The sequence below is a fragment of the Schistocerca gregaria genome, chromosome X (genome assembly GCF_023897955.1).
Source record: "Schistocerca gregaria isolate iqSchGreg1 chromosome X, iqSchGreg1.2, whole genome shotgun sequence".
Lineage (NCBI taxonomy): Eukaryota > Metazoa > Arthropoda > Insecta > Orthoptera > Acrididae > Schistocerca > Schistocerca gregaria.
In genome coordinates this window covers 179,994,446-180,019,655 of record NC_064931.1, presented here as the reverse complement: position 1 = coordinate 180,019,655, position 25,210 = coordinate 179,994,446, and the positions used below count along the sequence as shown (strand labels likewise).

Genomic DNA, 25,210 nt, shown 5'->3' with positions numbered 1-25,210 from the left:
AAATCAAAACGAGGATAATGGAATGTAGTCGAATTAAGTTGGGTGATGCTGATGGAATTAGATTGGGTAGTGAGACACTTAAAGCAGTAAATGAGTTTTACTATTTTCGAGCAAAATAACTGATGATGGTCGAAGTAGAGAGGATATAAAATGTAGACTGGCAATGGCAAGGAAATCGTTTCACAAGAAGAGAAATTTGTTAACATCGAGTATAGATTTAAGTGTCAGGAAGTCGTTTCTGAAAGTATTTGTATGTAGTGTAGCCATGTATGGAAGTGAAACGTCGACGATAAATAGTTTGGACAAGAAGAGAATAGAAGCTTTTGACATGTGGTGCTACAGAAGAATGCTCAAAATTAGATGGGTAGATCACATAACTAATGAGGAGGTATTGAACAGAACTGAGGAGAAGAGAAATTAGTGGCACACCTTGACTAGAAGAAGGGATCGGTTGATAGGACATGTTCTCAGGCAGCAAGGTATCACCAATTTAGTATTGGGGGGTCAGCGTGGAGGGTAAAAATCGTAGAGGGAGACGAAAGAGATAAATGGCCTAAGCAGATTCAGAAGGATGTAGGTTGCAGTAGGTACTGGGAGATGAAGAAACTTGCACAGGTAAGAGTAGCATGGAGAGCTGCATCAAACCAGTCTCTGGAATGACGACCACAACAACAACATCTTCAGAATTTCAAAGTGTCTATTCCAGTCAACAATTACAAAAGTATTCTCTAAATCTACAAATGTTCTAAACATAAATTTGCCTGTCTTTAACCTTTGGTCTAAGGCACGCCAAAGGGTCTGTATAGCCTCGCGTGTTCCTGCATTTCTCTGGAACCCAAACTGATCTTTCCAGCGTTTAGTTTCTACAAATTTTCCCATTTCTCTACAAATAATGCATGATAGTTTTTTGTAACCATGACTTATTTACCCATTGAGATCGTAGTTCAATACTTTAATAAATATCAGCCAGTATGACTGTTTTGCATATCAGCTAGAATGATTGACAGTGTTCTAAATGCAGAGCGACACCACATTTTTCACGCTGCCCAGCAATTCCTCATCTTTTTCCTGTTGAGTAGTGCAGAACACTCTTACGACTATTTTTCTCAGGAGGTGGTATGTGAATCGGGAAATGAGCTCATGTTTTTACCTGAAGTTTTATTTGGGTGGTACTCGCTGATGAACGCCCGCGAACATAGTACCCGGGTAACTGTACTCTCTAGCAGATGCTGAGCAACGCGTTGGTCCTCAAGTCGTTGTAGCAGGTATTTGTCTTTGCACCGATCATGACATACAAAATAAAGGAGTTAAAATGCACTTACCAAGGAGATAAAAATATGTCACTCTTCACTGCGCGTCGTATGATTGGAAAGAGAACTGTCATCTAGTCTTGAAGGTTTACGCTACCCATCTGCTTTTCACTTCGTTTCCTAAGAACAGCAACCACATGACAAACATTGCTTGTGACTCGTTTCTGAATACATTTAAGAGCCATCTGATAGCTGGAAAGTGAACTCTGTGCACTCATTTAGTGATGTCTGCATTTGTGAGGTTAGCTAGACGTAAGATTTAGAGAGACTGCAGTGAGACTGCAGTTTGTCATTTGATGTGATTGGGTTGAAGTAATTGTTCAGTAGTAGTCCCACCCGATAGCACCTACCTTCTTTGGAACTGTCATTGTTACAGTCTTTTTGATGAGGATGATACTTGGTTTGCGGGGCGTTCAACTGCGCGGTTATCAGTGCCCGTACAAATTTCCAGTCTTTACACAGCCCAGTCTCGCCACTTTCCGGAATGATGACGAAGTGATGAGGACAACACAAACACCCAGACCCCGGGCGGAGAAAATCCCCGACCCGCCCGGGAATCTAACCCGGGAATCCGTGATTCAGAGGCAGCAACGCTGGCCACTAGACCACTAGCTGCGGACATTCTTTTTGAAGAGCTAAGATATTTCGCCTGTCTCAAATATCTTGCACACGAGGTGGAATAGTTTTGTCATGGCCGGCTCTCCTAACGGTATAATAGCTCTGAAGGAATGTCGTCTGCTCCAGCGTTTTCTTTTCAATTTAGGGCTTTCAATGCTGCGTGAAATTTTTTTCGCTGTATCAGATCTCCCATTTCATCGTCATTTAGTACCTCATACCTTACTATAATATCACCTACAGGTTCAGTTTCCTTCCACAGCCTTTCAATGTGTTCCCTCCGTCTTTCAGCTTTCCCTTCTTAGCTCAGTAGTGGCTTTCTGGCTGAGCTTTTGATATTCAGACAGGTACTTCTCTTTTCTCGAAAGGTCTCTTTAATATTCATAGAGGCGGCGTCTATCTTTCCATAAGTTATGCATTGTTCTATAGCCTTGCTTTTGTCCTCTAGCCACTCATCGAAGGCATTTTGCACTTACTGTCAGTCTCATTTTTAGTCGTTTAGACGCACGTTCATCTACTACATTAAAGCATTTTTATATTATTTTATCACTTAAATTCCATATCTTCTGTCTAATCGAAAGATTTATACTATATCTAGTATTTTTACATATTTATTTATCTGTGCATTCGCAATTTCTTCTTTCAAAGCTCCCGATTGGTCCTTTAAGTTTGACAACTCGTGAAATTTTGTTCTCCGAATGGAACCCTTAGCATCTTAAAATGGCCACTGTAGGTCGAAACCGGTTATTATCGTGTCATAAAAAAGCGATTGTTTCAAATATAAAAAAACTAAAAGTATGTTAATCGCCATCTCCTTAAACTGAATGTCGTTTCCTCCATTCGTCTTCTATTGTATTCCTTTCCAGTATTTCAGTCAAGTGTTGCATAATGCCCCTTCTGGAACTCTCAACCACATCTGAATATTACTATTCATCTCGGTCTCATATCCATAATTTCCTATCGTTTTGCAATCTCATAAGTTTTATTCTGCAATTAATAGGCAATAACAATGGCTAGTCCACACCTCCCCCTAGAAATGTCTTACAGTTTAAAACATGGTTTCGAAAACACTGTCTTACCATTATATAATCGGTCTGAAATATTCCAGTGTTTCCAGTCTATTAGGGGTTGTTCAACCTCCTTGTTTGATTCCTAAACAAGTGTTAGCAAAAATTAAATTATGCTCTGTGAAAAATTCTACCAGTCGGTTTCTTCTTTCATTCCTTTCTCTCTGTTCATGTTTTCTTATTGCTTTTCCGTCTCTTCCTTCTCCTACTTTCGAATTCCAGTCCCTTATCACAATTCAATTTTTGTCTCTCATAACTATATGAATAATTTCTTTTATAGTTTCATTAATTCTTTCAATATCTTCATCATCTGTGGAAGTAGTTTGTGTATAAAATTGTACTGTTGTTTTAGGTATTAACTTCGTGTCTCTCTGAGTTCATTGTGCTGTTGATATCAACGTGCACATATCATATTCTTATTCATTATTAGACCCACTCCTGCGAAATCCCTATTTCTTTTGTATTTAGAACTCTGTGCTCAGTTGACCAGAATTACTGTTCTTCCTGGTACTTCACTAATTCCCACTGTATCTAAATTCGACTTCTCCATTTCCCTTATTAAACCTCTTACCTACCTGTTGACCTGTAGAAAGCCAATCCTGTGTCTGCTTATGACGTCTTTCTGAGTAGTACGCGTACAGAGATCCGAATGGGGAGCCTCCGGAATATTTTACCCAAAACGACACCATTATAATAGAACTATACAGAAGGACTTCTTGCCCTCGGGAAAAATAGCGGCTGTAACTTCTCCATGCTTTCAGTTGTTCGCAGTATCAGCTCAGCAAGGGCACGTTGGCTAATGCTACAGACCAATCAGTCAAGTACCGAAAAGGCTGGTGCTCCTCTACGGGAGCCATGCGTTAGTCTGTCGTCTCCGGAGATACTGCTTCGTTGTGTTACACCTACAATGCAGCTGTCTGTATCGATGAGGAACGCAACCCACTTTACCTTGGCAAGGTCCTGAGCTGAAATGCAACATATAGGAGAAAGCGTAAGACAATGAGAAACTCCCAGAATGGTACCACTTCAGACGAACTACGAGAAGAGGTGAAAAACTAACTAGAAAAAACCAACCTGGTTGAAAACAGAACATATATAGCGGATGTATGCTACATCACTTCGAAAATCTTTGCGGGAAGTGAAGGCAAATGCAATCCATTTTCTTATTACTAGCGAATGCTTACCTCCTACTCACTCACTAGTCTTGTCGCTATGCGCTCCAAGGACATACGAAGAACCTTTGTGAACATGAAGTGCTTACAAGACAAGTTTAGCGACTGGTGAGGTGGTCATAGTTCTTTGATTGTACAGCACACATATTCTTGGTAACGCAGACACAACAGGACTGGTGAGACGTCTGACACGCGAGCGCTAAGTTAGACATAACTGTGCAACCTAATCCGAAAAACGTTATAGGCGGTTCGCCGAAGAATGGTGATAAACCAACTGGATATGAGCAGTCGCTACAGCGTTCAGAGCCAATTAAAAAGGAGTTAGTGATCGGATAATTCAAAGGATAATTGAAATAAACAAAGCACGAAGTCATAGGTATGGAGAACTTGAAAATTTCCTGGATGGATATTTGACTTTCTTTTTCTTATTTACTAAAACTGCTACTAAAATATCGTGCACGTGCGCTATCGCCTAGATTATTATGACTACTTCGTATAGCGTGTAGCTCCTACGTATGTCACGTGACGTGCACTGGCAAAGTAGATAAATAAGGCTGTTTCGCATTTCGCTCATTGCTGACATGGGCGAGGAAACGATTTATGCAAGTTTCAGAATTTGAGGCAAACTTCAGATTTCGAGTCTACGGGGCAGCAGTCCAGAAACAGCGACTGTTATGAAATCCCACATGTCTCTATAGTGAAAGTATATGGTGAAAAGACTAATGGAACCAATCTGAATATCCGCATTGTTAACAATGGTGTTCCAGAGACCACTGACGTCCGAGGTTAACGTCGCAGCATATTGCAACGCAGTTGCTAAGTATTAAAAAAACGCAACTAGAATCACGTCTATGCAGTAGTTTAATTTGATGTCGGAATTGACGCTAACGATACTGCAGCGACTGAAAAATCTTCAATTTGCTCGAAACCGTCACTATGAGCTGCTGGTGATTAACGATGGATACCACCCTTCGATTAGTCACGTTTTCAAAACGCTAGAAGTGTTAGAATTGGTTGGAGGAACTCGTCTAGACTTCAAAAAACTTCCTCGGTTCGCAAATTACCTATATCATAACCCAAGTTGGCCTGCATCTCGTGGTCGTGCGGTAGCGTTCTCGCTTCCCACGCCCGGGTTCCCAGGTTCGATTCCCGGCGGGTCAGGGATTTTCTCTGCCTCGTGATGGCTGGCTGTTGTGTGGTGTCCTTAGGTTAGTTAGATTTAAGCAGTTCTAAGTTCTAGGGGAGTGATGACCATAGATTTTAAGTCCCATAGTGCTCACAGCCATTTTTAACCCAAGTGAAAAGCTGTAGGACAACCTATATTGTCGTGTCCGCTATGTGAATCCTCCACTACGCACCGTTTACCGACCATGGCAAACACAGGCGTGAAGATGGTTTCACACACCATCGGCGGCGCTTCAGAATCCGACTAATTCTCTTTAGCTTGGCTAGCTCCAACGTTGGCTTATCAAAAGAATGCATTTGGGAGTAGCAGTAATTTGTGATAATGTTACTTGATAGTGCATGTAATATGTCGTCATGTCAATGTACTGCACGGTTATTTAAGACCAGAACAGGATGTGTATAAAGTAATTGTGCCAGTTATTTTACCTGTAGTACGGCTGAGCCAGCAACAGCGCCGATGCATTGGACGACGATGTAGAAGAGCGCCCTGAGGATGGAGATGTTTCCACTGGCCAGCAGTCCAATCGTCACGGCAGGGTTTACGTGGCCGCCGCTCACATGGCCCAGCGCCTGCAAAACACACCGCATCGTAACCAAGCGGCACATAATGCGCTGCAAGATTCGTACACTGAGTCGACAAAAGTTACAAAATGGCTTGGTTCAAATGGCTCTGAGCACTAGGGGACTTAACTTCTGAGGTCATCAGTCCCCTAGAACTTAGAACTACTTAAACCTAACTAACATAAGGACATCATACACATTCATGGCCGAGGCAGGATTCGAACCTGCGACCGTAGCCGTCGCTCGGTTCCAGACTGTAGAGCCTGGAACCGCTTGGCCACCTCGGCCGGCCAAAAGTTACAAGATAGCGATATTCACTTACAAAAATAGCGGTTGTATAGCGTACACAACCACTGGTGGAAGCATAGGCGACCAAAGACACTGCTAGCTGAGGCATAACCACATATGGCGAACTAACACACTCTCACAAGCGATAACATCGTCGACTCCCTGCACATCAGCAATGCTGACTGGGTATGTCAGTTGGATACGCCAGCTGCTATCACATCCGACCAACAGGCAACAACAGGTGTAAGTAGGCTGTTTAGGTTTTTATTTTGGTAACGCCGCCGCCACGTAGGCTTTGTATGAAAATCACTGGCTGTGACGTGTGCAGTCTGTGGCTGGTTTGCATTGTTGTCTGCCATTGTAGTGTTGGGCTGTTGGCTGTTAACAGTGCGTAGCGTTGCGCAGTTGGAGGTGAGCCGCCAGCAGTGGTGGATGTGGGGAGAGAGATGGCGAAGTTTTGAAATTTGTAAGAATGGATGTCATGAACTGCTATATATATTATGACTATTAAGGTAAATACATTGTTTGTTCTCTATTAAAATCTTTCATTTGCTAACTATGCCTATCAGTAGTTAGTGCCTTCCGTAGTTTGAATCTTTTATTTAGCTGGCAGTAGTGGCGCTCGCTGTATTGCAGTAGCTTGAGTAACGAAGATTTTTGTGAGGTAAGTGATTGGTGAAACGTATAGGTTAATGTTAGTCAGGGCCATTCTCTTGTAGGGATTACTGAAAGTCAGATTGCGTTGCGCTAAAAAAAATATTGTGTGTCAGTTTAAGCACAGTCATGTACAATTTTTCTAAGGGGACGTTTCACAGGGAAGCCGATAAACTCGCACCCTAAAGCACAAACAATCCGCCAACACTACCCTACACTGTGAATCCGGTATATGACCTATCGGACACTAACCGATGATGAGCCCAACAGTTACAGACATGTTGACGCGGGTAGAGAAGTCAGTGCCAATATTCAGCTGCATCCTCCGAGTAACAACGCCTCACATCGTCTAAAGTATCCACCGAACCCTTGCATCCGCTACTGCTCTTACTATCCGACATGACTAACGCAGAGGTTTTCCTTTCTTGCATCTTGCCTTGGTACTTTTTTTCCCCTGCCGTTCAAACCGCTACCCTTCGTTTAACTTTCGACCCAATCTATCCTCAGATGAGCGCATATTAATGGTTAACGATAAACAGACGTACGCAAACATCACAGTAGCCACATTCTGGCCGGCCGGTGTGGTCGATCGGTTCTAGGCGCTTCAGTCTGGAACCGCGCGACCGCTGCGGTCGCAGGTTCGAATCCTGACTCGGGCATGGATGTGTGTGATGTCCTCAGGCTAGTTAGGTTTAAGTAGCTCTAAGTTCTAGGGGACTGATGACCACAGATGTTGAGTCCCATAGTGCTCAGAGCCATTTGAACCACATCCTGCGAAGACCTCACTTAGTGAAAACTAACCACTATGCAAAGACGGCAGTAGACAAGATCCTCTCCCCATTGACAACGCAGTGACTGGCGACCTTTTCTTAACGACCGAGAGCACTGGAGTTTGAATAGAGTTGTCAGTGCTAACAGACAAGCAACAATGCGTGAAATAACCGCAGAAAACAATGTCGGAGGTACGACGAACGTATCCGTTTGGATAGTGTAGCGATATCTGGATTTAATGAGCTATGGTAGCAGATTAAAAATGACTCTGAGCACTAAGCGACTTAACTTCTGAGGTCATCAGTCGCCTAGACCTTAGAAGTAATTAAAACTAACTAACCTAAGGACATCATTCACATCCATGACCGAGGCAGGATTCGAACCTGCGCCCGTAGCTGTCGCTCGGTTCCAGACTGTAGCGCCCAGAACCGCTCGGCCACTCCGGCCGGCTTGGTAGCAGAGGACAGACAAGAGTGGCTTTGCTGCAGCGCTTCTCGTGGGCCCGTGACAATATAGGTTGGACGTTAGACGACCGGAAAACCGTTGCCCGGTCAGACGAATCCTGATTTCAGTTGGTAAAAGCTGCTGACAGGGTTCGTGCGCGACGCAGACCCCAAGTAGCCATGGACCCAAATTGTGAACGAGGCACTGTGCAAGCTGGTGGAGTCTCCATAATTTTGTAGGCTGTGTTTATACGGAATAGACTTGGTCCTCGGTTACGTTTGGCTACTTGGAGACCATTTACAGTCGTTGGTGTACTTCATCTTCACAAACATGGATAGATTTTTTATCAATTACAATGCGCCATTTCATTGGGCCACAATTGTTCACAACTTGTTTGAGGAATCATTCATGGGCATTTCGAACGAATGATTTGGCCATTCAGATCGCCCGAAATGAATCCCATCGAACGTTTATAGGATATAATCGAGACGTTAGTTCGCGCAAAAAATCCTGTACCAGCAACACCTTCGTCATTATGGACGGCTGTAGAAGCAGCGTGGCTGAATATTTTTGCTAAATACTTCCAACGATCTGTTGAGTTCATGCTAGTTTGAGTTGCTGCACTGCGTCGGGGAAAAGGAGGTCCGACACGACATTGGGCGGTATCTCATGACTTTTGTCACCTTGGTGTGTTTTGTCGGTGAAAATATCTAGTAATTTAAAAACTTTCCTTGAAAAGACCCCAACGAGCGACTGACTTGGTGACGCTATCTAGTTGTCCTTAGAAAACTAGGATAACGTACTGGTAATTAACTGGCATTCTTAGAATTCCGGTTTTAACTGACAGGAATAGTCACAACGGAGAAAACGTTAGTTACTCCGAGGAAACATCATGTTATTATCATGATAATGGCGTGTGTTAGGAGAGGAAGGGTATGCCATTTCAGTCGGCCGCGGTGGCAGAACGGTTCTAGGCGCTTCAGTCCGGAACAGCGCGACTGCTACTGTCGCAGGTTCGAATCCTGCCTCAGGCATGGATGTGTGTGCTGTCCTTAGGTTAGTTAGGTTGAAGTAGTTCTAAGTTCTAGAGGACTGATGACCTCAGATGTTACGCCCCATAGTGCTCAGAGCCATTTGAACCAGGTATGCTTGGGTACCTCAGTTGGTGGAGCACTTGCCGGCGAAAGGCAAAGGTCCCGAGTTCGAGTCTCGGTCCGGCACACAGTTTTGATCTGCCATGAAGTTTCAGGTGACTTTATTCCACGCATACAGGATGGCATAACTGCTCACGCATTGTTGTCATGGAAGATTGATTTGGCAAATTTGGTGTTGCATTGTGTATCAGCTACCTAGTGCTAAAACCGTAAGTGGCACAATTATCGCAATCTACATATTTATTGCATGGATCGAATCAGCCTTTGCGGTACTCGAAAACTAAGTAGTTCAGGCAGATATAGAGCGTAAAATATATTCAAAAACAGTGTTTTTGGTTTTCGAAATGTAAATTCTTCTATTTCCCTTAAATTTTGCGATTACCAAGTATAAATCTCTGCTTAGTTTAGGGCGCTACCTCCGTAAAAAGACGGACTATGAGACCCCACTATGAAAGCCAGTAAGCCGTTTGAAGACGAACTGTTACAGATGGAAACTGGTAATAGTGGTTCTTAAATAAAGTTACTTAAAAAGGAAGTTATATTTTTAAGCATACTTCGTATCATATGACCTCGAAGGAAACGAGGAAAGTGAGATAATAAGCCACAAGTGACGACAGCTACGCTGCTAATGTGGAGGTATGCAGTGAAAATTTATTACTTCGAGATTACGTTGTCACACGGCGTACTATTACGTAGATACAGCGCGGTACAAGACGGTACGAATTCAAGAACTGTGCGCTAGACAACCGTTGAGTTTAACCGCGGTTTTAACCGCAAAGCAAATAAATCATTACATATTCTAACGTATAACAGACATTAGCGACAGAGAAAATGAAATTGACTTTTAGTTTTATTCGTTACCTCTAGTTAATTTCAAACAGTGGGCCGTCCTGTCTTACTCTTTTGTGTTTTATTAAAGATTTGTTGTGTGATATTGTGTTTGGCTTACAACGCATGTGACAGCGCATAGGACATTACTACTTAAGCATTACTACTTAATTATTGTAAGGTTTACACGCATCCGATGCGTGCGCTCAGTTCTCTATACGCGCCAGGAGAAATGAACTTGGCATTACCCAAATTCTGTTGCTAGAAATTCTTTGTCAATCCACACTAATCAATGTACACTGATATCCGGTATATCCACCTCTGTCACGTATAACAGCGGCGGAGCGTCGTGGCATTAAAGCAATGACGCCTTGGCACTCCGCTAGAGAGAGTTGGCACCACATCTGCACACACAAGTCACCTAATTCCCGTAAATTCCAAGTGGGGGGGGGGGGGGGAGGGGGCATTAGCTCTGCCGTCACTTCATACACGTCCCAGATGTGTTCCATCAGGTTCACATCTGTTAAGTTAAGGGGTCAGCATATCAATTGGAACTCGCCACTGTGTTCCTCGGACCACTCCATCACACTCCTTGCCTTATGACAGGGCGCATTATCTTGTTGAAAAATGCCACTGCTATCGGGAAACATGATCGTCATGAAGGGGTGTACGTGGTCTACAACAAGTACACGATACTCCTTGGCCGTTATGATGCTCCAGTGGACCCCTGAATCGCCACGTGAATGTTTCCCAGAGCATAATGGAGCCGCCACTATGTGCACGAACTGTTCTCTGTTCTCCCGGAAGACGATGGACTCGCGGTCACTTTCGCTACGATGAAGAAGATATCGGGATTCATCAGACCATCCAACGCTCTGCCACTGCGCTAACGGCCAGTGCTGATGGTCACGTGCCCATTTCAGTCGTATTTTCCAATGTCCTGGTGTTAACATTGACACATGCATGGGTCGTGAGCTGCAGAGGAGCATCGGCAGATGTGTTCGGCGCACTGCGTTTTCAGACACACTTGTGCTCTGCCCAGCATTAAAGTCTGAATTTAGTTCCGTCACAGTTCCTGTTTTACCAGTCTGCGCAGTTTACGCCGTCCGACATCTGTAGTGAGAGGTGGCCACGCAACCACACGACGTCTGGACCTGGTTTCGCCACGTGTTGAAGACAGCACTTGTGCAGTTTCGGAAATGCTTGTGCTGAGCCTTTGGGCCATCAGAGTCTACCCTCGCTCGAACTCCGATAGAGCGCGCGCCTTCCCTGTTCTATACACGGCAGTATCCTCACTGATACTACATACACCGCGCGTGTGTCTGACAAGCAGTCATTCCTCGCCAGGTGACACTGCTAGCGCCTGCATGGATTTATATCGATCGTAGGTCAGTGGTCATAATGTTCTAGCTGATCAGTGTATATCTTGCTCCATTTAAAAGAAAATCAATGTGTGCCACTCGTTCGTGGAATTTTTTTGGTATAGTCTGTGTAGACGCTATTCTTCGGTCACACCATCTCTTGGAAGTGCATGCAATTTGCCGAATATTTCATTGCGCTTCCAAGTTTGAATAACAGAGAACGCAAGGGTATGCTCAGCTCCGTAACAGGTTTGTTAAAAGTAAAATATCATGCATAACTGCACTCTGTGCAAAGCGTTCAACTAGAAGTGACAGAGCCAACCTTATCTGAATGGATCGGACTATTCATTAGTCTTGTGCTAAGTTATTACATCCTCTTTACCATAACCGAGCGAAGAGGTCCAGTGTTTAAAGCACTCCAGTCGCTTTTATGGGAAATATGGTTCAAATTCACGTCTGGCCATTATGAGTCAAGATTTCTTCCATTTCTCCAAAATCATTTCTGCGAATGTCACTTTGGTTCCTTAAACACACCTGATTCTTTTCCTCATTCGTGTCCAATTCCAATTACTATTTCGTCTGTAATGAACCACACGTCAAAATTTTATGTACCTCGTTTTATTTTCAAGGCAAGGGTTGCCCTCCTGTTCTTTGCTGAAATGGTGCGAGCTTCACCATCCCTGCGAAATTCCTGAGGCTCCTTAAATCACATGGAATGGAGCAGCTGCTTGACAACTTATCACAACTCATTGCCGAAGAAAATGTCGCTTATCAGTTTCTAGTCTCCAATTTTCCGTGTTTATACAAGTTATTTTTAGTTACCTGGTACAGTGTCAACAAATTTTGGAAGTAACGCTGAAAACCTACTGCATATAGCCTAAAATATTGTACGACCAGCTCATCGAAAATAAAGTAATGCAACTAAAAATTGAAGCTGCAGGAGCACTCATGGAAACTGAAGGCAAGGACTGCATGGCTAGGAAACGAAATAAATAAGATAGCTAAAAATTGGTGGAGCGCTTTGGTAAACTAAATAACGTTTTCCAAATGAAGATGCCAATGCATCTGAAACGGCACATGTACAAGTAGAGTGCTTGGTCAGTTTTTACATATGACAGTGAGACACGAGTTTAAAGATATAGTCTTAGTAGTATGAAATTTACGTACCGTCTTTTGCCTGATTTTTTTCAGGAACGTTCCCTTTATCGTATCTCACATCTGTAAGGACCTCTGTAGTTCCTTTTGATTTTAGCACGTTGCTAAACTAACAACACGAGCAGGGGGGCGCAGTTGTTAAGGCCAGGACTCGTATTCTAGAAGAGAGGGTTAAAATCCCCGTAGAGTCACACACATTTATGTTTTCCATCGTGTCCAAAAATCATTTAAGGTTAATGACGGGGTGAGTTTGCTGAAAAAAAAAGAAAGGAAGATACTGCCGGTATCCTTTGCCATTTTTGTTCAGTCCCAGTTTATGTCGTTTGTATACACTTTGAAGTATAAATTTTATGACGAGCTTTTGATGTGTGTAGATTTTCCAGTCTTGTTAGCTGAGAGTGTAAGTTATTGACATAAAATGAAATTTTTATTTCGGAATGGGACTACAAACGTCAAGGAACACAGGTTTATAGGAGAAATACACAGATGTAAAAAATGTATACTGCGGAATCATACAGGAAAATTCCCTAAGTTTGAAATGGATCTTGTCTGTTTAATAAGTCGGCGTTTGAGAGTATGGAACATCATACTGCACAGATGACAGATGTGATGGAATTAAGTGTCTGATGTTTCACCAGTGAAGTAGACCATTAAAATAATGAGTGTTTCCAACATTAGTCGTTACGTCTGGGAAGTTGGAGGGGAGAAAATCATCCTTTTCTTCTGTGCGTTATTAAAATACAAAACACATGTCACTGCGAACTCTTATTTGCAACACATCATGTGTTATTCCCTTCCTGACTTACAAGCTGACTCTGACGCTTCACCAGTTCAGAAGCGTATGTCTGTGAGAAAGAACTCAGCTTCGAGTGGAAAAAAGGCCTAACAACCCTCATAAATAAGTCAAGTGACCATCTGATTTGGTATCTTAATGAAAAGTAGTTTTTACTTAAGCTAGAAGAAGCGCCGCGGGAAGGCAGGCTTTTAAGTAGTAATACTAGTTTCTTTAGCCAGAAATTTAAGGTTGGTTGGTTGATTTGGTGGAGGGGACCAAATAGGAAAGTCATCGGTCCCATCGGATTAGGGAAGGATGGGGAATAAAGTCGGCCGTGCCCTTTCAAAGGAACCATCCTGACATTTGCCTTAAGCGATTTAAGGAAATCACGGGAAACCTCAATCAGAATGGCTGGGCGCGGATTTGAAGCGTCGTCATCCCGCATGCGAGTCCAGTGTGCTAACCACTGCGCCACCGCGCTCGATGCCAGAAATTTAACAAAGATCTATTATCTACTACTAATATGTGGCACCAGCTTTATATATATCTGGTAATTCCTTCCTAGTATTTCAAATTTTTCTTCGTAGTACGAGGGTTGGAACTTAAATAGTGGCAACTAATTATTCACAACTGATACAAAAGAGTTACATGTGTGCACCTTTTACTCTCCTTCAAAGTAGTCACCAGCGTTGTGTAGAACCCGTTACCAGCGATGTGGAAGGCGTAGTATACCGTTAGAAGAGCCTGTTCTGCTGATGGAGCGAATGGAGCGGTCTACTGTCTGTCGAATCTGTGGAAGAGTTCTGAAGTGAGTGCCACGAAGTGGTTCCTTGATCTTCGGAAACACATCAAAGTCACAAGTACTGAAGTCCGGGGAGTATGGTGGATGGTACAGAACTTCCCAGTCCCATCGACCGTGCAGAGCAGCCACAGCTTGCGCTGTATGTGCCCGCACATTGTCGTGCAAAATTGATGGGTGAGTTGCTCAGAAAGTGTCGCCGCTTCTTTCGCAAAGCTGGTCGCAGTTGATGCTCCAAAAACGCACAGTAATGCTGTGCATTGACGGTCTGCCGTGGAGGAACATAATTCGTTAGGATAACACCATCACAGCCGTACACGAGAATCACCATAACTTTAGACCGCTCCATTCGCACCATCAACAGAACAGGCTCTGCTAACGGTATGCTATGCCATCCACATAGCTGGCAACTGGTTCTACACAACGCTGGCGACTATTTTGAAGAAGAGTAACAGGTGCAAATATGTAACTCTTTTGTATCGGTTGTGAATAAATAGTTGCCACTATTTAAGTTCCAACCCTCGTAGAAGGTTAACATTCATAAGTACAGTAATATTATACGGTTTTCATCATTAAACAGCGCTGAATTATAGTTCTCCGTATATAGATGTAGAATTTGAGCAATTTCTTTTTCCCCTTTAATAGCGACATGATCTCGTGCGAATACCGTGACCATGATTTGATCATTATAGAATTCATCGGCCAGATCGCAAAAGAATATTGATCACCAGTTTCAGTTCTAGGTATTGATCATCTCAAGATTTAAAAGCGTTAAAGAGGCAGTTTTTTCTCTTAAGATCTGAAGATGACTGATGCACTGGATTAGAAACCATTACAATTGAAGAATTGAAGAATGAGATTTTCACTCTGCAGCGGAGTGTGCGCTGATGTGAAACTTCCTGGCAGATTAAAACTGTGTGCCCGACCGAGACTCGAACTTGGGACCTTTACCTTTCGCGGGCAAGTGCTCTACCTTTTTTTTATCTCATTTTGTTCGCTTTCTTTCGTCGAATTGGCTCGGGGCGGACGCCGTAAGACATTCGTTTCAGTTCGTTGTTGATCGGTGCACTCAGTTTTTTTTTTTTTTATTATTACAGAGGGCAGCTAACCCTCTGACCGAACACACTGAGCTACCGTGCAGGCTTTTTTTTTAACCTAGAACTACTTAATCCTAACTAACCTAAGGACATCAAACACATCCATGCCCGAGGCAGGATTCGAACCAGCGACCGTAGCAGTCGCGCGGTTCCGGACTGAGCGCCTAGAACCACCAGACCACCGCGGCCGGCATACCATCTGAGCTACCGAAGCACGACTCACGCCCGGTACTCACAGCTTTACTGCTGCCAGTACCTCGTCTACCTCTGCAAGGTTCGCAGGAGAGCTTCTGTAAAGTTTGAAAGGTAGGAGACTAGGCACTGGCAGAAGTAAACCTGTGAGTAGCGGGCTTGAGTCGTGCTTCAGTAGCTCATATGGTAGAGCACTTGCCCGCGAAAGGCAAAAGTCCCGAGTTCGAGTCTCGGTCGGGCACACAGTTTTAATCTGCCAGGAAGTTTCATTATATTTGAAGTTTCCACCATCCACATGGTGTGATGTTATATACACAGGAGTATATCAATTCATATTACAGTTCTGTTTACCCTACAGACCAATCCAAAACTGTTGTATAAAACATGCTCGGAGTTTTTCAGGGTACAACCTCGAGCTTTCGACGATTACCTCCACTGTCTTCGTAAGGAGAAACTGACTGTCAAAACTGGTGCTGTCGTGGCCTTATACAGCCAAAAGACGTCTTCTGATTGGTCGGTAATTACTTCACGCTGCCACAGATAGTGTTAACGTCTGGACTGCTGGCACTGCCGCTCCCGCCGTAGCGTAAACATGCCGACAAGTATCTGTTGTTCTTCTCTGCATCGACAGCTCGCTTACATGCACCGCTAAGATTGTGTCCGCTGATATGGTAGGAAATCATCTCACACGTTCTTTCTCACGAATCTAAAACTGTAGGAGAGAACGTATTAGACGGAGAGAAAAAGGGAAAGAAAAGAAGAAGGCAAATGAAAGAGGGAAAGAGGGGCTCGAGGGAGGAGGAGAGAGAGGACGAGAGATAGATAGAGAGAGAGAGACAGAGAGAGAGAGTGAGAGGGAGAGAGAGAGGGGGGGCAGGGAGTGGGACAGAGAGAGAGAAAGGGGGGGAGGGGGCAGGAAACAGAGAGAGAGAGAGAGAGAGAGAGAGAGAGAGAGAGAGAGCCAGGAGGGAGGAAAGTGCTGCATACTCGTATATCGTATTCCATCTGAGGAAGTTTATAGAGGGACTTCGTTATAACTCCAATTGGTATTCTGAGAGACCACCTCAGTAACACATCACCAGAAGGTGGTGAGAAGATCACTGCAATCTCAGAATTAATGAGAGGGTATTCATTGGCAAGAGTTCCACAAAAACAGGTTAACGAGGCAATGTTCCCCGCTAACTGTCACGGCAATGTTATCGTTATTACATGGAGCATTCCTGGCGAAAGATATCCAGACCACTAGCATCTCATGAATGTGCTCTTCTAATGAATATGTTTAACCTCTATTACTGTCACAGCGTATTTTCTCAGTAGTGTCCATTTCAAAATGTGACCTCATGTGAAATTCTTAATTTCTTAGCGAATCGATATACGGTAACACCTGACTGAAGAAATCAACAAAACAAATAGACAATTGCATTCGTACTGACAGGTCAAGCGCTGTGGCATAGTTACATAAAATTACGGCAGCAAACGTACTATACAGGATTCAACCGCTTGCTTACACCCAGCAAATGCCGACTACGTCACTTATTACAAGGCATTGCCATCCTAAAGGGTCCGAGTCGAGTTTGATGATGGGCGTCAGACTGAAGAAATTTCATGTACAAATCTGTGGAATCAATCAACCCTCCTTGAACTACGGTTTCATGCATGTACCGGTAACAAAGAAATGTGATAGTTACCACAACTAAGCACAACACATTTTCTACCAAGGGTACATTTAAGCTTTTTCTCTGCAACTAGTGAGAACGGTCCGAAGCAACGACGAGCCACTATGACTAACATGACATCTCACTTTAATATAGGAACTGTCAGATGTGTATCCAAAGAAAAATGATGTATTTATAAGCTGGGATGGCATAAGGAACATGAAGATGCACGCAATTAAGGTTAGAGGATAGGAAGAACGCTCCTAATTTGGGTATCATACAGCTATTGCCACCTAGAATAACTCCAAAAGTGTAATAGTAGCTGAAAAGTTGTAGGACAAATGTTGCATGGGACAACGGCGGCCATAATATGACGTTGTTTTTTTGTTGCTAGGTAGGGTCGCGTCAGAGATACGGTCAACCTTTTTTTTTTTAAATGGGATGCTATAGCGTAGTACTTATTCTCTGATAGCGGCTGTCGAGACGAATCCAATGATGTGTAACAATAAGAAGTTGAAGTTCAACGAAGGTCACAAAGGTGGCATGAACGTCTATTTATAGAAGGTGTTCGACGTCATGATCATTGGTATCAATGCAGTGCTGCAATCTTATTATCATGGATTGAGTGATATTCCTTATCACTTCGGCACTTACCGAAGCACATGCTCTAACGATTCTGCCTCGTACATTGTGCAAATAGTAAATATATTCGCCGAATACGGCTTATCCATCTAACGTGCCATTGATATGTAAACACCATTCGACGGTTTCGCAATACAACACTAATAGGAACGGTAAGACTACTATCGTCGAATCAAGCGAATGTGAATGATGTATTCCTTGGAAGTACAAGTCGATATGCTTCTCATTTACGGAGAATGCCAACGAAATTCAGTGAGAACTAGAGACTTATACGCTGAAAGATATCCTCAACTTACCCATCCTCCACTTCGTACATTTAAATATGTGTATGATAAATTGAGAACAACTGGATCTTTAACGCACTGGAAACATATCTGGCAAAGGAAAGTTACTAACGAGGAAACGGAAATTGGTGCTCTTGCCGCTGCGGTTCGAGATCCTTGTGTTAGTTCCCGTCAAATCGCAAGTGAATCTGGCAAGAGCCAGAGTTGTGATGTTCGAGTTCGGCATCGTCATGAATATCATCCTTACCATATCAGTCTCCACCAAGAATTAACTGGTACGGATTGTTTGCGTCGTATTGAATTCTGACGAAGGGCTCAACTTCATATTCAGAGGGATGACACATTTATTAACTTGATTTTATTTACTGACGAGGCTACATTCACAAATCCATGGAAATGTTAATTTGCAAAACATGCAGTATTGGGCAACTGAAAATCCATGTTGGCAGCGGCAAGTTGCACACCAAAAACCGTGGTCGGTGAATGTATGGTGTGGGATTCTGGAGGACAGAATTATAGCCCCTATTTCAAAGAAGGAAATCTTAATGGTAGGAAGTACACCACATTCCTGCAAGAAAGGTCTGTTATTGGAAGAAATACCTTTAGGAATAAAGAAAAGAATGTGGTATCAACACGATGGATGTTTGGCACATTTTTCGCTGATGCCTAGAAATGAGTTTCAGAAACAATTCCCAAATTGTTGGATAGGACGCGGAGGAGATGTGTCGTGGCCGACTCGTTCGCCAGACTTGACGCCTCTGGATTTTTTTCTTGTGGGGATTCGTACAAGACATTTTTTATAAATACGTTCCAACTACACCTGAAGATATGTGAGAGAGAATTGTCAGAGCATGTGCTTCTGTAAGTGCCGATATGATAAGGACTACCACTCAATCCATGATAAGAAGACTGCAGCACTGCATTGATACCAATAGTCATCACATCGAACACCTTCTGTAAATGGACGTTCATGACACATTTGTGACCTTCGTTGACCTTTAAAGACCTCGCTGTTACACATCATTTGATTCGTCTCGATTGCCGCTATCAGAAAATAAGAACTAAACTATAGCATCCCATTTAAAAAAAAAGTTGACCTTCATATATCTGAAGCGACCCCTCCTAGCAACAAAAAAACATCGTCATATTATGGCCCCCGTTGTCCCATGCAAATTTTGTTCCACAAACTTTTGTTCAAATGTGTGTGAAATCCTATGGGTCTTAATTGCTAAGGTCATCAGTCCCTAACCTTACACACTACTTAACCTAAATTATCCTAAGGACAAACACACACGCCCATGCCCGCGGGAGGACTCAAACCTCCGCCGGGACCAGCCGCACAGTCTATGACTGCAGCGCCAAGACCGCTCGGCTAATCCCGCGCGCCCACAAACTTTTCAGCTCCTACCATACTTTAGGAGTTATTCTTGATGGCAATAGTTAGTGACTCACCCTGTATATTGATACGGTGTAGTGCTTATGGCACCGGACTCTTTCTGGTGAGCGGGTGGATTCAGATCCTCATTCGATTTTCAATTGTTTACCTAAACAGACTAAAGGGAATAGGGGTATGACTTCCTTGGACGTGGCCGATTTCTTTCATAATCCTTGTCTATTCCGAGCCTGTACTCTGTCTCTTATGACCTTATCATCGACAAGACATTATACCCATCTCCTACCCTTGTTCTGAGTATTACTGGTGCAATTTTGATTACAATGACTTGGTTTCTTTTCGCAAAAGGTCTACACAGATCATTAAGAAATAACAACATAACGGAGAGAGTCACACATTTGTTTTCTTACAAAAGAATTCAACATACAGCAACAATATCACGGAAAACAAAGTGACGTGGGACTTCAACTGAGACGCCGAGTGGTTTGCGCCGCGAACTGCTCCATGGCTCAAAACATGACGCGCTTGGGGCGCTGGGTGCGGTTGACCGGCAACAGAAGTGTGAGTTGTTCAAGAGAAGCCCTGCGTCTAATGTAGTGAGCTAATGTACAAAACATTGCACCCCTAGTGAGTGTCAAACTTCGTAGACACAAAAATTCGTTAGACTGGCCAGTACAAAATGTTACACATTAATTTTGCCAACATCTACCCACTGTTTGATAGTATAGGAAGTCACAACTTTCGGAAAATGGTCCGATGATCCCCTTATCATACAATAATGTTACCTACGCGTATTTTTTCCAATTGAGCTAATGTGCCGTCTCCATTCGTGAATGGTGCACGTATGTGGGAGCAGCTGTTTCTAGAAGCATGTACATGAAATGTTCTCGCAGTTGCGAATACGAACAACGATCAGCTGTATAAGGGAATGACGACAGTGGAAATTTGTGCCGGACCAGGACTCGAACCCGGATTTCCGCTTTACACGAGCGGTCACCTTAATCGCTTTTACTATCCGTGCACGACTCACGAAGAAACATAAACGTCCAGATGTTGTTGTTCCTGAGTCTTTACGTAATTTCCGTAACGAGGAGAACATTTTAATTGAAAGCCGCTGTCTGGCATCAGCGGATATATACCATACTGCAGTGTCTGCGTTGTTAAGAAGGAAGATGCAATGTTCCTTTGAAAATGCTTGCATATCGGAAGGAAAATTGCATCATTCTTCTTAACAACACAGGCGCTGCAACACCGCATCGTTTCTATAAGCAGTCTCTAAAAACTACTTATTTAAGGACTTCCACATTACCCAAATGTGCTTGACCGACCTTCTCTCCGTTGAATGCTACTGATAGCATGTATCGATTATCTTGAAATGCTACAGACGTATAATTTCCTCAGTTCTGGTGGAAGGAATTCCTGTATTGCAACTCCACGCAGTACGAAACGTTACATAAGGATTTTTGCTAACATCACGCCAATGCTAAGCATTAAGGAGCTCCCAAGTTTGAGAGAATACTCTGATGGTTCATTACACAGTAACATGTGATTCCTCCTCCTATATTACTCCTGGTGAACTAGGGCTTCTCCTGTAACTACATCTACTTCGTGGACTGTCAAATTCCTACAAACTTTCTGAACTGCACTCTGCTCCATCGCTCCGAGTGGTCAGCACACTGGACAAGCATTCAGGAGGACAGCTGTTCAAATCCGCGTCCGGCCATCGATAGTTAGGCTTTCCGAGATTTCTCTAAACCGCTTAAGGTAAATTCCGGGATGATTCCGATGAATGTGCACAGCTGCCATCGTTCCTCTTCCTTCTCTAATCCGAACATGTGCTCCGACTAATGACGTCACTGTCGACGGGATGTTAAACTCTAACCTTCCTACGTTTCCACTCTCCGCCGCCTGAAGTGTTTTTAGGAGCAATCTCTAATGCTACGCTAATTTCCGAGAAGCGTTGCTTATAGAACACACGGGCTCCGAACAACATATATCGAACGACGAAATAATCGAAAGTACGGCTGTCGTGGCGGGAGATATCGAAAGTGTTAAGTGCTTTGCCAAGTGAACAACGTTTAGCGTTATGAACAGGAATGAGTGAAGCCGTTGTAGTCTCCAGGCCTGATATTTTTACCTAGTGAAAGTCAGTTCCTCGATTGTGTAATGTGGAGTCTTGTATGGATTACTGTTGGGCTGGCTCTGAGCTCTATGGGACTTAACATCTGAGGTCATCAGCCCCCTAGAACTTAGAACTACTGAAACCCAACTAACCTAAGGACATCACACACATCCATGCCCGAGGCAGGATTCGAACCTGTGACCGTAGGCCTAGAACCGCTCGACCACCACGGCCGGATTTCTGTTGGGATTATCGATTGCTGCCAACTGACTGTTTCTGCAATTGTGTGAATTGACATGGAGACAGCTGTGTAAAACTTCGTAAGAAATCCACCGATGCTGATTTCCTATTTCAACTGTACTGCGCGCCACGTCAGAAAGGAACATCGATAAGGAAAAGCACCTTGTTAGTTAATTGAAGGTTGGCCATCTAAAAGAGCATTGTTTTTCTCTCGTGTTGGGTAAGAGAGTATACCTTACAAGCGACTGCTTCCGAAATCGAGTTATCGAGAACACCATTTGTGACTACTATGGGTTTTGTTGAGAAGTCTGCTATGTGTCACGAAGGTCAGCGTTCCTATCGGTGGACAAAATAAGATAGTGGAAATAGGCGAAGAACATATAGCCACCCGGAAATACAAGAAAGAACGACCGGTAAAACAAGAATTTGAAAACATGTGGATCCTTTGGAGACACTGAAAGGAAATCCCGTAAGTGCTTCATAGTTAGAGTATATTCGATGGGCAAGGAAACTTCGTGTCTCTTGCCCAGGACAAGAGTTATAGTAGACGGCTTTAAGTCCTGCAGCACCTTGAAGAAAGAAGAATTGCAACATGATTTTGTAAATGATTCTGTTTCTTTGGACGATCCATCTTTCCACACACAGAAATCTGCCAAATCGTCGATTAAAAGAGAGGGCCGACCGAGAGACAGGGACGAACTGTAGCTCTTCCAGTAATTGTACTGTTGAATCCTAGTTGTCACAGATGGTACGTCTAGGAAACCTGTTTCTCGGATACCAAGACAGCAATTCAAGAAAATCCCATTAATGAGCTTTTTTTCGAAAAGTACATGACAAAACTTAACTTTGTGTTAAACAGACATGCCGCAAGCAAAGGGCGACAGACAAAGTAAACCATGTTTATCGGTACATACAATTCCTAAGTCGCTGGTGTTGAATGGTCTTCTAATTTTGATGCTGCTGTAGAAGTGGGTCGCGGCCAGTCGGAGAGGCGCTTATAATCTCTTCGCATAGAGGCCGCTACCATCGCATTGTCGTCCTGGAGAGGAGTCGGTCAGCGTGCAATCGAGGCCTACGAGAAACACAGGCTGCGGCGCGTACGTCACGGGGGTAGGCCTGAGCTAGCTCGCTCGCTCAGCTCAGCAAACGAAATGCGTTTCAAATCGTGTTAAGTCGTAACTGGGTGTTTATGTACTAACAATAATTGCGTATTCTACTCAAATCTGCTTTTAGAGAGTCCTACTGATCACTAGTACTACAACAAAATACACGACTGTGCAGTGACTGTAATTTAAGATCTATGCTCTGCATAAATGGTATAACAGCATTTAGTCTCTACTGCTTAACAGTGCTCATTTCATACAAGATGTGCCTCATCCAACCGATTAAAGCTTTATTATACCCAGTACAGCCGTAACAAATCATTAGTAGGCATATGGACTTTCGAACGCTGTAGTTCTAATAAACAATAAGACTCCATAATAGCGGATTCACAGCAGAAGATGCAATTCTCATTTGTAGATAAACATGCAATTGCGAGTGAACAGTTGCAGAAGCGTAGTTTGTCTGTTAAGCTGAGCGAGAGAGAGAGTCAGGCCTACCTTCGTGACGTCCGCGCCGCGCCCTGTCTTTATCGTGGGCCGCGGCATGCAGTTGGCTGACGTCTTCTTAATAGCCCTCTCTGCTCCCTCGTCTCCGACTGGTGTGTCGGCGCTTGACTTTACGCCGTTACATGTACTTTAACAGTTTGCGGTTGCATGGGAAAGTTCAACCTTTCGGGGCTCTCCCAGTATTCCTCAGAGACCTATCTATACCGTACCTGGGTTCGGAGAACAAGGATTGCTCCCGACCGCGTATACAGTACGCGGAATAGTCCATGAAGAAGACGTGGCTGACGAGTAAAGTAAGTGAAATTACTAGTTTCAATTTGTAATTAATGTCAACTTAGTAAACGTGCGTCTTTTGTCATCCCTCTAATCACCGCAATAAACACTGTCCATATTTTGCCTCCACGAGAGTCGCGCGCTCGATATATATCGTTTGGAGCCCGAGCGTTGCATACACAACCCTTCTTAGAAATTACCAGTGCCACACTATGTGATCAAAAGTATCCGGACATCTTGCTGAAACTGACTTACACGTCCGCCTTACAAGTCGGCGTTCGAAAACATCCCAAAAGTATTGTATACGATGCAGGTCAGGACTGTGCAGTCCAGTCCATTACAGGGATATAATTGTCGTGTAACGACTCTGCCACAGGCCGTGCATTATGAACAAGTGCTCGATGGTGTTGAAAGATGCAATCGCCATCAAAAATGGTTCAAATGGCTCTGAGCACTATGGGACTTAACTTCTGAGGTCATCAGTCTCGAAGAACTTAGAACTACTTAAACCTAACTACCCTAAGGACATCACACACATCCATGCCCGAGGCAGGATTCGAACCTGCGACCGTAGTGGTCGTGTGGTTCCAGACCGCAGCGCCTAGAACCGCTCGGCCACTCCGGCCGCAATCGCCATCCCCGAATTGCTCTTCAACAGTGGGAAACAAGAAGGTGCTTAAAACATCAATGTAGGCCTGTACGAGGGGTGCAAGCCCCCTCCATGAAAAACACGACCACACCATAACACCACTGCCTGGAAATGTTACTGTTGGCTCTACACACGCTGGCAGATGACGTTCACCGGGCATTCGCCATACCCACACCCTGCCATCGGATCGCCACATTGTGTACCGTGATTCGTCACTCCACACAACGTTTCTCCACTGTTCACTCGTCCAATGTTTACACTTCTTACACCAAGCGAGGCGTCGTCTGGCATTTACTGGCTTGATGTGTGGCTTATGAGCAGCAGCTCGACTATGAAATCCAAGTTTTCTCACCTCCCGCCTAACTATCGTAGTACTTGCAGTGGATCCTGATGCAGTTTGGAATTCATGTGTGATGGTCTGGATAGGTGTCTGCCTACTACACATTACAACCATCTTCAACCGTTGGCGGTCTCTGTCAGTGAACAGATGAGGTCGCCCTGTTCGCTTTTGTGCTGTAGGTGTCCCTTCACGTTTCCACTTCACTATCACATCGGAAACAGGGGACCTAGAGATGTTTAGGAGTGTGGAAATCTCGCGTACTGACGTATGACACCCAATCACCTGGCCATGTTCGAAGTCCGTGAGTTCCGCGGAGCGCCCCATTCTGCTCTCTCACGATGTCTATTGACTACTGAAGTCGCTGATGTGGAGTGTCTAGCAGTAGGTGGCAGCAAAAGGCACTTAATATTGAAAACGTATGTTTTTGGGGGTGTCTGGACACTTTTGATCACATAGTGTACTTCTGTAAGTACCTCGAACTTGAGGAAATGTGAAACTGACCTTCGAACTACACTACAGGCCATTAAAATTGCTACACCACGAAGATGATGTGCTAGAGACGCGACATTTAACC

General features: G+C 43.8%; 1 protein-coding gene across 1 annotated transcript in view; it reads right to left on the bottom strand.

The window, feature by feature from the left end:
• The window catches only part of LOC126298506 (aquaporin AQPAn.G), a 175,693-nt gene that overhangs the window by 51,409 nt on the left and 99,074 nt on the right, over positions 1–25,210 (bottom strand). The window contains exon 3 of the mRNA XM_049989842.1: positions 5,776–5,919. Within this exon, the coding sequence (XP_049845799.1) occupies positions 5,776–5,919 (144 nt within the window). The remainder of the gene's footprint in view (positions 1–5,775; positions 5,920–25,210) is intronic.